The 13989-nt window shown below is 39.6% G+C and overlaps 1 protein-coding gene across 2 annotated transcripts in view; it reads left to right on the top strand.

Annotated features, from left to right (window-relative positions):
• Positions 1-2810: 2810 nt before the first annotated feature.
• The window catches only part of tmem87a (transmembrane protein 87A), a 31593-nt gene continuing 20414 nt past the window's right edge, over positions 2811-13989 (top strand). Inside the window, exons 1-4 of one of the 2 annotated variants that reach the window (XM_008104221.3) lie at positions 2811-3035; positions 6173-6233; positions 8045-8142; positions 12361-12477. In XM_008104221.3, the coding sequence (XP_008102428.1) occupies positions 2895-3035; positions 6173-6233; positions 8045-8142; positions 12361-12477 (417 nt within the window). In that variant the 5' untranslated portion in view covers positions 2811-2894. The remainder of the gene's footprint in view (positions 3036-6172; positions 6234-8044; positions 8143-12360; positions 12478-13989) is intronic. The other variant, XM_008104228.3, reaches the window with a different exon arrangement.

Here is a 13989-nt window from a genome sequence, read left to right on the forward strand (position 1 = left end):
TTTACTGCCCTGATTGTAGAGTTTTTTTAATATTATATGTTATTATGTTTCTAAGTGTGTTTTAGCTGGTAAATTTTGTTGTATGCTCCGGGCTTGGTCCTGCATTGTAAATTGCCCCGAGTTCCTTTGAGGAGATGGTGGCGGGGCATAAATATTAATATTATTATAATATTACTAGCTGTGCCCGGCCACGCGTTGCAGTGGCGAAGTATAGTGGTATGGGAAATAAAGTATTGAGGAATTGGTGGTAGTTAAGGTAAAGGGTCCCCTGGGCTGAGTGGGTTGCTTGGAGACCAAGTGAGCGGAGCTTAGCCTTCTAACTGGCAGCAATTGGATAAAAACAATTATTCCTCTCCCTCTAATTAGGACTTTATTTTTCTTTTCTTTTTGTTGTATCAACCTAGAGGCATGGATGAGGGGTTCTGCTGTCAATTTTCGAGGTTGTGGGGTGTTTACTTTTGTTGTTTTGTCCGCTGCCGTGATGCCATCCCTCTTTTATATATATAGATTAATATTATATTATTAATATTATTATACTGGTAGCTAGATTGTGTTCATTTTCATGGCCTCCTCCTTTCTGTTGAAATGGTCCACATGCTTGTGGATTTCAATGGCTTCTCTGTGTAATCTGACATGATGGTTGTTAGAGTGGTCCAGCATGTTTGTGTTCTCAAATAATACGCTGTGTTCTCAAATAATATATATGCTGGAATTATCACACAATCTCTGACTCAAATGAAGCTGTGCAAGGTGTCGGCTGAATGATTCAGTTTTGGGACCATCTGTTTTAATCGTGTCATTATTAGCTGAACGTAGGGCTTACATTTTTCAGCTGTTGTTTTGCATTGACTTTGGATTTAATTAGGCCCCATCTACACTACCATATAAAATCCAGACTACCTGCTTTGAACTGGATTATATGGCAGTGTAGACTCATATAATCCAGTTCAAAGCAGATTATGTGGATTATCTGATTTGGAAATCTGGATTATATAGCATTGTAGATCCAGCCAAAGGCTCCAGGTCCAAGTCCATTGTCTAGAAGAGACTGTTTCCAAAATTGGATGATATTACTTGGAAACAAGACACCTATGAGATAGGCCCCATCTGCACTGGCCATATAATAGTTTCTGCATGCAGATTATCTGCTTGAAACTGGATTATATTGTGGTGTAGAGTCATATAATCCAGTTCAAAGCAGATAATGTGGATTATCGGATCTGATAATCTGGATTATATGGCAGGGTAGAAGGGGCTTAAAAGGGGCCCAACATATCTTCTTAAGGTCTGGTGGATGAATGGCATAAGCACTTTACATTATTTTAAACTTTGTATATTGTATTTTATGACTTTTTAACGTTTTAGTTCATTGTATAACAGTGTAACGCTATCAATTGCCACTTGTAAGGCGCCCTGAGTCCCCTCGGGTGAGAAGGGCGGGGTATAAATAATTGAAATAAATAAATAAATAAAGGTAGATGTCAATACACTCAGCCCTTCGAACACTTAAAACACTACACCTTAATGACTCTTTATTATTCTTATTTCCATTTAGGCCCTTTCTACACTGTCACATAATCCAGATCCGATAATCCACATTATCGGAATTGAACTGGATTATATGAGGCCCCTTCCACACAGCTGAATAAAGTCCCACATTTTCTGTTCTGAACTGGGATACATGGCAGTGTGGACTCAGATAACGCAGTTCAAAGCAGATATTGTGGGATTTTCTGCCTTTATTTTCTAGTTTACATGGCTGTGTGGAAGGGGGCTTGAGTCTACACTGCCATACAATCAGTTCAAAGCAGATAATCTGGATTTTATATGGCAGTGTAGAAGGGGGCTTAGGCCCTGTCCGCACATTCTTTATATCCCAGGATCTAATCCCAGGTTATCTGGTTTGAAATGTATTATATAAATCTACACTGCCAGGAAACCAGAGATAAGCACATATTCTGGGATCAGGTCCTGGGATATAGGGATTGTGTGGAAGGGCCCTATATCACAAAGGCCCCTTCCACACAGCTGTATTAAATCCACATTGAACTGGGTTATATGGCAGTGTGGACTCAGATAATCCTGTTCAAAGCCAATATTGTGGATTATCTGCCACGATATTCTGGGTTATATGGGTGTATGGAAGGGCCACAAGAATGATAATTGCAATGGGAAGCGGTGCCACTCTGGGTGCATCTACACTGCAGAATTAAATGCAGTTTAACACCACTTTGGTCCCATATATGCTGCCATATAAAATCCATATTATCTTCTTTGAACTGGATTATATGACAGTGATAATCCAGTTTAAAAAATAATCTGGATTATCTGCATTGATGATCTGGATTATATGGCAGAGTAGATCCAGCCTTTGACTGCCATAGCTCAGTGCTATGGGATCCTGGGAGGGGTAGTTTAGCCAGGTATTTAACCTTTTCTGCCCAGGAGTGTCCAAGCTACAACCCTCAGGGCCCTTCCACACAGCCATATAACCCAGAATATCAAGGTAGATAATCCACAATATCTCCCTTGAACTGAGTTTTCTGAGTCCACACTGCCATATAATCCAGTTCAATGTTGATTTTCTACAGCTGTGTGGAAGGGGGCCTTAGTATTCCATAGCATTGCCTCATGATAGCTAAAGGGATATCAAACTGCATTCACTCTCCAGTATAGACGCCTCTATACTCACTCCGACCACTACAATCACAGGCCTTAAATCTGACATTTCGCCTCGCCCACTGGAGCCCGCCTGCGCCAATCCGGAGGCGCCCCATCACCCAAGCCCCGCCCCTTCGGTCTCGGCCTCAGAATCCCAGGAGCGGAAGGGGCGGAGTCCAGGCTGTGGCGCGTCTTCGCTCTTTGACAGTTTCGCGGTGGCGCTTTGCGGAAAGATGCCGCCGCTTCAGAAAGAAGGGGGACGGAGGCGGCTCTGCTCCGGGCCGGTGCTGTGGCTGCTCCCGCTCTTCCTGGCGGGGCTTCCGGACCCGGTGGAGGGCGGGCAGGTCTCCAAATGGCGGCTGCCGGTTCCCATGGTGAGCGAGAGGCTGGCGCGCCTTCTTCCTGGCTCCACTTCCTCATGTGGGATTCCAACCTGACCCTGAACTAAAGGCCTGTTCACATCACAGGCTTTTCGTGGTATTATTTCGCTTCAGCTGCTAGGGTAGCATGCTGTGGCATCCTGGGATTTGTAGCATAGCCAGACTTCCCCAAATACTTCAAATCCCAGGATTCCACAACATTCTGCCGTAGCAGTTGTCATTCTGGAGTGTGAATGGGCCTTTAATGTTTGGTTGTGCTTCCCTGCAGTGCTTCCCTTCTTTGCAGGTTTTTTAAAGCAGAGGCCTGATGTGTTGTCGAAGGCTTTCATGGCCCGTCTGTTTCCTGCCTGGGGGAATCCTTTGTTGGGAGGTGTTAACTGGCCCTGATTGTTTCTTGTCTGGAATTCCTCTGTCTTCTGAGTGTTGTTCTTCATTTACTGTCCTGATTTTAGAGTTTTTGAAATCCACAAGCATGTTGACAATTTCAACAGAAAGGAGGAAACCATGAAAATGAACAAAATCTGGCGACCAGTATTAAAAAAAACTCTAAAGTCAGAACAGTAAATAAAGAACAACATGTTGTCAAAGGCTTTCATGGCTGGAATCACAGGGGTGTTGTATGTTTTCCAACAGAAAGGAGGAAACCATGAAAATGAACAAAATCTGGCGACCAGTATTTTAAAAAACTCTAAAGTCAGAACAGCAAATAAAGAACAACATGTTGTCGAAGGCTTTCATGGCTGGAATCACAGGGTTGTTGTGTGTTTTCCGGGTTGTATGGCCATGTTCCAGAAGCATTCTCTCCTGAACTTTCGCCCACATCTATGGCAGGCATTCTCAGAAGTTGGGAGGCATAACACACAACAACCCTAAAGAACAACACTCAGAAAACAGGAAAATTCCAGGCATGAAACAATCAGGGCCAGTTAACACCTCCCAACAAAGGATTCCCTCAGGCAGGAAGCAGCCAGACTTTGAAGCTGCAAGACCATTAAATGCTAATCAAGTTGGTCAATTGGAATATTCCCACTTTCCTCAAACAAACACTTTCTCCCACCCAGGACATTCCACAGATAAATAAAAAAAATCCACTTACCTACTTTCCAACAGACCTCACAACCTCTGAGGATGCCTGCCATAGATGTGGGTGAAACGTCAGGAGAGAATGCTTTTGGAACATAGCCATACAACCCAGAAAACTCACAGCAACCCAATTCTAGCCTTTACTTCTAAAAAAAATGTGAAAAATAATCTCCAAAATATTTTAAATACTGTTTAAATATAAGTGTGGCTTCATGTAATGATAATTGGCCTACAAATTAGCCGATTGTGATGTATTGAATATATGCATGTAAGTAGACAAATTCTACGAAGAGTTAAGGGCCAATGCAGATGTTGTTTTAAACTGACATTAAAGATCATGAGATAAGATAGGAGGGGGTTGTGACCGGAGATCACAATGGCTAGTTTTGTTTGCACACGGAAGTTGCCGCTGTAAGTATGGAAGTAACTCCTCCAGTGTTGCCTTATTTGCACAAGATTATTGCGAATTTTTACATTGGGAAGTCTTCAAAATGATTATCGTTACTGGCTGTTGTCACTCAGATTAAACACTTGCCTTTTATAATTATAGTGAATGGAAACAGAGATAAGTATAAAAAAAGAATGGAAGTCCGTGACAAGTTTTGTGTAAAGTGACAATTCTTATCCATTTTATTTTTTATTTATATCCTGCCCCTTTTCCAAAGAACTCCTCCAGGAAGTATATATACCGTAGTTCTCCCTGCTTCTCTTTTGTGTCCTCAGTGCTCCTTGATGTAGATATGCTGAGAAACAATAACTGGTTCAATGTTCCCAAAATGAGGATTTGAACCAGGATGTCCTGGGCCTCATCCAACACTGCTCCATTAGCATCACAGGGCTACATATATGTAGCAAAAAAAAAAAAAAAAAACCCATGACAACTTCAGTCAGTTCTTGTTGGACACTATTGCTTCCGCATCATTCCCTAGAGAACAGAAGATGCACATTGTATGTGTTTTAGAACTATTTTGATCAGATATGAAAACACAGACTAATTGGCTTTTATTTTTCCATGAACTTTTGTGGCTATGAGCCCGCTTCATCAAACGATTCCTGCACCAAATGCTCACTTGTGTGTGTATATATGACATATAACATTATGTGACACGGTTTTGTTCCTGGGTTATAAATGTAATTTTCTAATTTGTTCTATCATAAAAACATGGAAAAAGTTTATTTTGTGGGACACCTTGCAGCACATTTTGCTAAAGCTTTTCAATGAATATCTCATAGAGTTTCAACCAATTCAACATAATTTGTGGCAGCCACAAAACAAAATTTCTGGACTATAATAACTACTTCCAAAGTAAGTACCACACAATTAAACAGGAAATAACACTTTCAAACCAGGAACAAAAATTCTTTCTCATTTTGTTACATACCGGTAGTGTAATTGCTAAAATACCATCTGGTTTAAAGCTGGAGCAGATAATAATGATGACCTATTCAAATACAGTATAGGGAATCTTGGGGAGCAGCATTGAGTGTAGGAGAGTTTGATTCCCCATTTGGCCAAGAAATTCATTGGATGATCCCGGGCAAATCATACTTGCTCAGAGGAAGGCAATAGCAAACCTCTTCTTGCCAAGAAAATCCTGTGTTAGGTTCGCCTTAGGGCTGCCATAGGGTTGGAAACAACTTGAGGGTACACAACGGCCACCATAGTAGTTCTTATGTAGTTGTTTTTGTTTGTGGTGCATTCACTGAATGTTAAAGAGCTGCATTTCATGTGTGAACCAACTTCTTTAACCTCATTTATTTTTACTCACATTCAGTAAGGCTCAGTGATTTCAATAGGACTTACTGTCAGGTGAGTGAATCATGGACTGAAGCTTTAGTATTTTCCTTCCCTCCCAATGGAAGAGCAATGTGTAAGATTACAAGCATAATTTACACATAGAAGTAATTATCCTTTAACTTGCAGTTTCTCAAGTCGTTTCTGACTCAAAAAATTACATTATTTGGAGAATATAGCTATTACTCTGTGAAGCAATACTGTGATGCAAAATTTAGCCACTCTTTCTGTTTACTCCCTTTTTCTTGTATAGGGAAAGAAATATTTTAACTTTGGAAAGATTCTCTTCAGGAACACTACAATTTTCCTAAAGTGTAAGTGCATTCAATTTGTAGATTATAAGGTGGCAGTCTGCAGTAATATATTAACTCGCATGGAATTACATTATAAATTTGTCTAGAGCCAATGTTTAGGCAGGAGAGAGGACAAGTGTGGAAGGAGCTGGGAAAAAGTTTTGCTGCTAGCATAAACAGAAAGTTGAATTTACCCAGTTGGGTTTATTTTTCTCTAGACATGTATGGAATTGCAATATTGTGTACTTCGTGAAGCAAAAATAAGATATGCTATAAATCTGCGCATAGAGGCATAGTAAGACAAGGGACACAAGGGAAAATAAACATAAGTATGGGAAATCATTTTTAAAATGCCCTTGGGTTTTTTTTTTTACCACAAGTTTACTTATTGTTAGGATTCTTGAAAGATTTTTAAATATATTGACTTTGAGAAAGAGTAATGTCTTATTCTTCTTCTCAACTTCATGGAGTTCGCTTTTTTATCTTAGTTATACAAAAATACAGACTGCTTCAAAATGATGGACCTGATTTGAAATTGCCACGAAATGCTGATGAATGAAACTCCTAACCACTTGAAAGAGTGAGGTAGCCAAATTCCTCTTTTCAGTGGCAAAAAGCCGTAAGGGCTTCATGAAAAATCTGTGTTGACAGTATAACAAAGAGTATCTAGGGGACAGTTTACTAATCTGTAATCAGTTTTTGTTTCAGATTATAAAGATAGCCAAATAACCAATAGAGATTGGAGATACTTGTTACTAAGCATAAGCCAAATGCAATGTCATAAATTACTCAAATGTTGTATTCCATCATTGCACTGTAACTTGTTCCTAGCCAATGGTTTGTTGACCGAAATAAAGGCTACTGACTGACTGACTGAAAGAGTGAGGTATAGAGTTTCAAATGATTAATGCTAGATTCTTCTCCCAAAGCACAAAAGTCCCTAACCTAAGTCATTTGCAAGGTGGTATCCCTGTAACATAAGGCCTAATGAGATTTGTGGAGTTATTTTTTAGATTTTTTCTGGTTTAAAATGGTTAGTAAAACTTGATAACTCATTAAACCTTTTGTAAATTTTGTGCAGTATAAACGATTGTACCTAGCCGTTCGAAAGCATGCAATGCAAGTAGATCAATAGGTACTGCTTCAGCGGGAAGGTAAAAGGGGCACCCCACATGCTGGCAAAACAAAAAGATCGAAGATGTCTACAGACAGCAAGGCTCCTTCGGCAAAAAATGGAACAATAGCACCTCCCCGGAGGGACTCTGAGTGGATTATAGTACACATATAAAGCAAACATTCAGTGTCTTTTTACAGAAACAATGAGCAGTGCCTCCAGACGCCGGAGATGGAAAAAAGGGGAAGGCCTTTACCTTATCTGTGTTTGTATGTTGTTGTTTGTGTAAAAAGACATTGAATGTTTGCCTTAAATGTGTACTGTAATCCGCTCAGATTCCCTCCGGGGAGATAAAGCAGAAAATAAAGTGTATTATTATATTATTATTAACATGTTGATATTGTGAAATAATACTGCTTTGAAATCGGGTCCATCATTTTTAAACACTCTGAAGTTAAGATTACTCTTGAAACCTGTTCTTCAAGTTATAATTGTATGTCATTCCAGTATCTTCAGTTTTTGTTTTGAAGATTTGAAAGCTTTCCTCAATGTCCTGCACCTCTAGTTTGTATTTCCTTCTGCTTTCTGTTGTTGCCGCAGTGGACACTTAATCCTTGGTTGCCTTTGGGTTAATGAGATGCTCCCAAGGACATTTCAGTGGTAGCAACACAAAGAGCAGAGCATGATATGTTCTAATACATTTTTCTCGTTTGTTTAGTTGAGGGCAATGAGTCTGCCTGTGATCCTTCTCAAGGTTACAATGTCACCTGGTACTTGAGATATTCTGATTGCTATAATGAGGTCTTCAACTTTGGGGTAAGAAACTGGAATTAAAAACTACTTTAGCCAATCTGTCAGTCATCTCCATCATTGCCACATGTTCAAATTATTGCAAGCAAACATTCCCAGTGTTGGAATATTTATGCGTGATGGTTAGCTATAGAAACTTCATTTTTTAAAATCCCACTTTCTCCCTCAGGGTCATGAAGGTTTATGTCATCAGTATATATTTCTCCTCCCAACTGTCTCATAGTTTAAAGTGTTGGGGCTTTTCAGAACAAATGTAGTCAGATTAAAAATAACTTTAAAATCTGCTTACTAATACTTTCTTGCTCTTATTATTCTTTCCTGTTCTTACTATTGATTTACTAATCTGTACAAAGGCTTCGTCCCTATTCTGCTGCATGTCACCTTCCCTTTCAACTTTCAGAATCACAGCGCGGGTAGCAGTCTTAAGGGAAGGAGCTTTAACAACAGATTGCCCTGCTGGACTTTTGCAAACAAAACAAAAATGCTGAAAATTCTGGATTCAGCAGATCTACTTGCTCTTCCCACACAATGGCACCTCACTCACTGGTATTTTCCCCCAGCATGTTACTTGCCTCCCTTCCCAAGGTCTGAGCTGCAACCTGTGATGGGACAAGGTAGAGAAGAAACTCCCACAGTGGGTGGGACAGTTTGGGTTTATATGAGCTTGGATCTCCACCTCCTAGGTTAGAGCTTTATCAAAGTGCTGCTTCTGTTGCCTCTTGTGACTTCTGTGACTCTGTTTTGCTGCATGGGATTTCATGTTAATAGGAAAAGAGTAATAAGATTCTTCTCTAAACTCCCTGTCCTTCTACACCTAATAGAAAGGTTAGCTGACTCAGCCTTCCATGATGAAAGCAATGATAGAGGAATATTTTCAGTTGCAAGAGACGGCTTCTGCATTTGAGGGAATGCATTCTGGATTTTTGTCTAGTTCCAAAGTAGCTATCCAAGGTGGCGTAGTGGGTTAAACTCTTATGTTGGCAGGACTCATGACTTGAAGGTTGGGTTGCTGACCTGAAGGTTGCCGGTTCGAATCCAACCTGGGGAGAGCGTGGATGTGTTCCCTCTAACAGCTCCAGCTCCATGTGGGGACATGAGAGAATCCTCCCACAAGGATGGTAAAACACATCAAAACATTCGGGTGTCCCCTGGGCAGCGTCCTTGCAGGCAACCAATTCTCTCACACCAGAAGCAGTTTGCAGTTTCTCAAGTCTCTCCTGACACCAAAAAAAGCTATCCAAGGTGCTGAACCTGTATTACAGCATTTCTACCCCGCCCTTCTCACCCAATAACGGGACTCGGGGTGACTTAAAAGGTTAGACATCTTGGATAGTACCATTTAACCTTTTTGAGAGATAAGGTTCAACATTTTGGACACTGACTTTAATGCTCAGGCTAATATTTCTTGTGGATATGAGAACTGCTACCCATCACTGTATAGTTTGGTTGGTGGAATAAGTATGCTTTCGAAACAGCAGTGGTAATGTTTTATCATTCTGGCAGTTGGCGCCTCTCCTATTCATGGCCACTAGGTTCTCTTATGCTCTGTGATGGGATACAGACCTGACCCAGCAAGTGGAGGCACCTCAGAAGTTTGACTTTGAGAAGGAGTAATCTCTATGATTATCTTCATCTCTGGAGTTTTCTATTGGAACATTGATTTCTGAGTAGAGCAAAAGAAACACAGACCTTTAATGTGTCCCAAAAGCCTTTAATGTGCCCCCAAAGAACCATAGAAACCATGAGTGTTTTATGTTCCCAAAGAGAATCACAAGCCTTTAGTGTGCTCAACCCAATGCCTGCAATTTACTTTGGTTTGCCAAAGATCTGTGGGCAGTGATACAAGCTGGGTGAAAGCTACAGTGCTGGTGACATGCAACCAAACATTGGCAAAGACTTTTCATTGTGTCTACTTGGAGGGAGGGAGTTTAGTAAAAAGAACATATTAGGCCTTTTCTCTCTATCTTATCTGGCCTGTTGGTTAGTTCTGCTAAAGTAAATCAATTGCTGAATGTTTGAATCTTCAGACAGTCCATTTTAAACCATCAAGTTTAGTTGGTATTAACTTAATCTCCTTCATGGGCACTTCATGAAGCCACTTCATGTCGCATTCCTGGATTTGGAGAAAGCATTTGATCACGTCTTTAATGAAGTTATTTGGTACGTGTTACGACACCATGCTGTTTCCGAAGAACTGGTCAAATGGGTTTTGATTCTGTACAGCGATCCAAAAAGCAGGGTGCAGGCCGCTGCTGGCATATTGTTGGAGTTCCCCATCACCATGGGTGTGCATCAGGGCTCAGCTCTCTTCCTCCCTCCTTTTCATTGTTATAATGGATGCAGTTACTCGAGACATGCAGAAACTGGCACCTTGAACTTTGCTGAATGCTGACGACGTAATGCTTGCTTCTGAGGACAAGGAAGAACTTGACCATCAAATGCAAGCATGGTGTGACCGGTTGGCGCAATTTGGTCTTTGCTTCAACATCAAAAAGACGGAGTACCTGACTACCAATGAGGAGGTGGTTGGTACCATTCAGGGGGACGGGGTGGATCTCCCAAAAGTCAATACCTTCAAGAATCTCAGATTGACAATAACTTCAGATGGCAACCTTTCTTACGAAGTCACCACATGGATTAACGTGGTTTGGATGAAATGGCGCTTGGTAGCAGGTGTACTCTGCAATAGGAAGATTATCATATAGTACTCCTATATGATAATCACTTTATATCTGGAAAGCTGTTCCATGGACAATATATCAGTGTGAAAAGACGGACATATGTCAATGTAATGGCTCTCCATGCAGTAATTCTGGCCACATGACCTTGGAGGTGTCTATGGACAACGCTGGCTCTTCAGCTTAGAAATGGAGATGACTAGACTTAATGTCAGGGGGAAACCTTTACCTTTACCCTATGTCAGTGTAGCATCCCAGGGAATTGTATAGCATCCATGTTATTCCTGAAATTGAGCCTTTGTGCTCCACCATTTGTATTTAATTGTAATACTCATTGTTGATCTCAAAGTGTGAATAGCAATCCATTAGATTCCCTAACATTGCCCCCCTTTCCTGTCACATTTATTTACTTTTCTCCATTTCGTGGAGGTTGTAATATGTAAGGAGATGGAAATATTGTGGATGGTTAAGTACACCGCTCTCCCTTAATATTGGCTGAAAAAATAGCAAAACTACTATATATTGGGTCATATTGTTTGCCTATCTAGCCCAGGGTGGGCAAAGTCCAGCCCTTGAAACTCCCTAGACCCCTAAAAAACGGTGCTAAAATTATATTGGAAATGTGAAACTTTCTATCATATGTGGTGGGCATACAACAAAACAAAAGAATATTGGGGACTGATACAAAATTTGTTACAAGAGATATTTAAAATCAGAATATAGTTAGATCCAACTTTATTTCTACTGGGACTTCCTAACAAATCACATCAATTTCAAGTTATTACGTTATATGATTTCTTACAAGAAAACTGCTTTATGCACAAAAATGGAAAACTAAGGAACTACCCCTAAAATATAATTGGATTATAAATGTTCTAGAACTGGTAGAAATTGATAAATTATCTTGTTTTATAACTGAGTCACCAACTGATAACTTTTTAAAATGGGAACCATTTATATCATTTGTAAAGAATAAAGAAAATGTAAAAATGCTTGTAAGATGTGACAATTAAGTGAAATTGAGATAGCAAGGCAGAATGAAGAGACTGTCTAAAATAAGAGATTAGTAGGATTATAATAATACTTTCATTGTGCGTCTTTGAGGTGGGTGGTGGGATATTTTAATTTTATTATTTTGATATTTGTTTTTAATGAGGAGGATGGGGAATGTAGTTTTAAGTGTTATGAATTATAAATAGCAAAAATATTTACTTTCCAAATTGTATAATAGAATTTACTGAAAAAATTAATAAACATATAGATTAAAATATTATAATACCAAAAATATTATAATACAAAAAAGGGGTTTTTTTTTCTAAACCCCCCCCCCCCCCCCAAACAGCTTTAACCTGTTGTAAAACACTTTCCTGGATCAGAAGCAGAAGTTGTTCGTGTTATCTGCTGCCTGACCCTGTTAATTGAAAATGGCATAGATTGGCAATTTGAATGATAAATAGTATTGTCTTGTATTTCCATTTTTTAGCTGCTAATATTTTATTTCCATTAGTCAATCAGCTGGACTAAATCTTATCATGTGTCTTGGCAGGATGAACAGGCAGATGCTTACTTTGGGAATCCTGTAGAAGACCGCTTGGGTTGGTCAGGATTCTACGCAATGTCTTCACGTTACTTCCCCAACTGCAGTGAGCTGTTCAGACCACAGGTATGAAATGGGCTCATGGCAGAGCAGATGACCAGGAAGAGTGGGGAGAGAAGGGGCTGGGCTTTTGGGAAAGATTTGGGTGCTTACATAATATTCTTCCTCTTGTTGTACTGGTCTGTTCCTTTGTGTAAAAATTCCTGGAGAACAAAAGCACCTATGGCTTTGTATTTTATAAGTTCACGTGACATTGTGTAGTATATGAAAACAATGGAAATATAGGAGGGTCTGGGGGACACACATCTAATCTAATCTAATTATACACACACACATCGTGTGTGTATACATATGTGGGTGTGTATGTCCATTGACCAGTATCAGTTTTATTTGTATTGTGTGTGTGTGTTTGTGTGTGTATACATATGTGGTTTTGCATGTCCATTGACCAGTATTTTTATTGGTATTTTAATTATTTTGCCACCAAGATTTTTATAAAAGGTGGTATAAAATGCCTATAATTGCAACTAACTACATCAAGTGTAGATCTCATTTATGCAGAGAACAATTCCACATTACTCTTGGACATTACCTTGCTTTTTTGGTTTTTATATGTCTGTATTTGCCTTATGGCTTGCAATCATTTGATTTCCAGATTACACCGTCCACCCAGGTTGGCACTATATGGTGCAATGTATGTAATGACATTTGTAATTCTGACTGGTTTTGACCCATAGCATGTGTTAACATACTTGAACTTCAGTCAAAATTTTGATTATGGCTTCTCCTCCCTGGAAATGGGGTCTGCTGTCTTCTCCAGCATATCTGCAGCATTTTTATGTTGGGAATAGTAAAGGTCTTATGCCTGGGAGGTCAGATTTCTTTGGCCCACTCAGCTTTGGACTAAGATCACTCCAATCCCTATGGTCTCTTTGTCCTTCTTTCCAACAGTTTGGCTGTGAAGGAACTTTGTTTTATGGTTTTGGGGAAAAGATTAAACATGTCATCCCAGAAGCCTCTGTGGTTAGGAAATGAGTGAGAGTTATATGTCAGGTAAATTTGCATTCTTCTTGTTCCCAGTCTGGTGCAGGGGAACAAGAGAGCTGTAAACATTTCTCTAGAACCTGTAGGGATGGGCAAGTTTTCTTTTATGGAAGCTTGTATTGACCTCATTAATAAGTTTCCAGTTAAGTGTTCCATGGTTTCCAAATATTACCCAGTTTTTTAAGAAGTTATTTTGAGTGTAAATATTTTATGTAAAGATATTTGATCTTAAGAAAATGAATTTCCCACAATGAAGTCATGGTTCAAAATCTTTTATTTCTAATTGATTCGTAGTCCTTTCATTGATGAGGTGTGAGTGTATCTTGGGAGGTAGGATTACGGTCCCAGTAAAACATACTAGCTTGTAGAATCAAAACAGTGTTTATCTAGAATTCCCAAATCCTTCTGTAATCGTGTCATTGTCACCCTATGTAAATAGCACTTTTGTTTTTTCAGTGTTCTAGTTAAATAAATGTATTTGTATTTATTTTGGGCTACTTAGATAAATATATGATGCTGTGGTTATAGACTATG

Source organism: Anolis carolinensis, chromosome 1, assembly GCF_035594765.1.
Source record: "Anolis carolinensis isolate JA03-04 chromosome 1, rAnoCar3.1.pri, whole genome shotgun sequence".
Taxonomy (NCBI): Eukaryota; Metazoa; Chordata; class Lepidosauria; order Squamata; family Dactyloidae; genus Anolis; species Anolis carolinensis.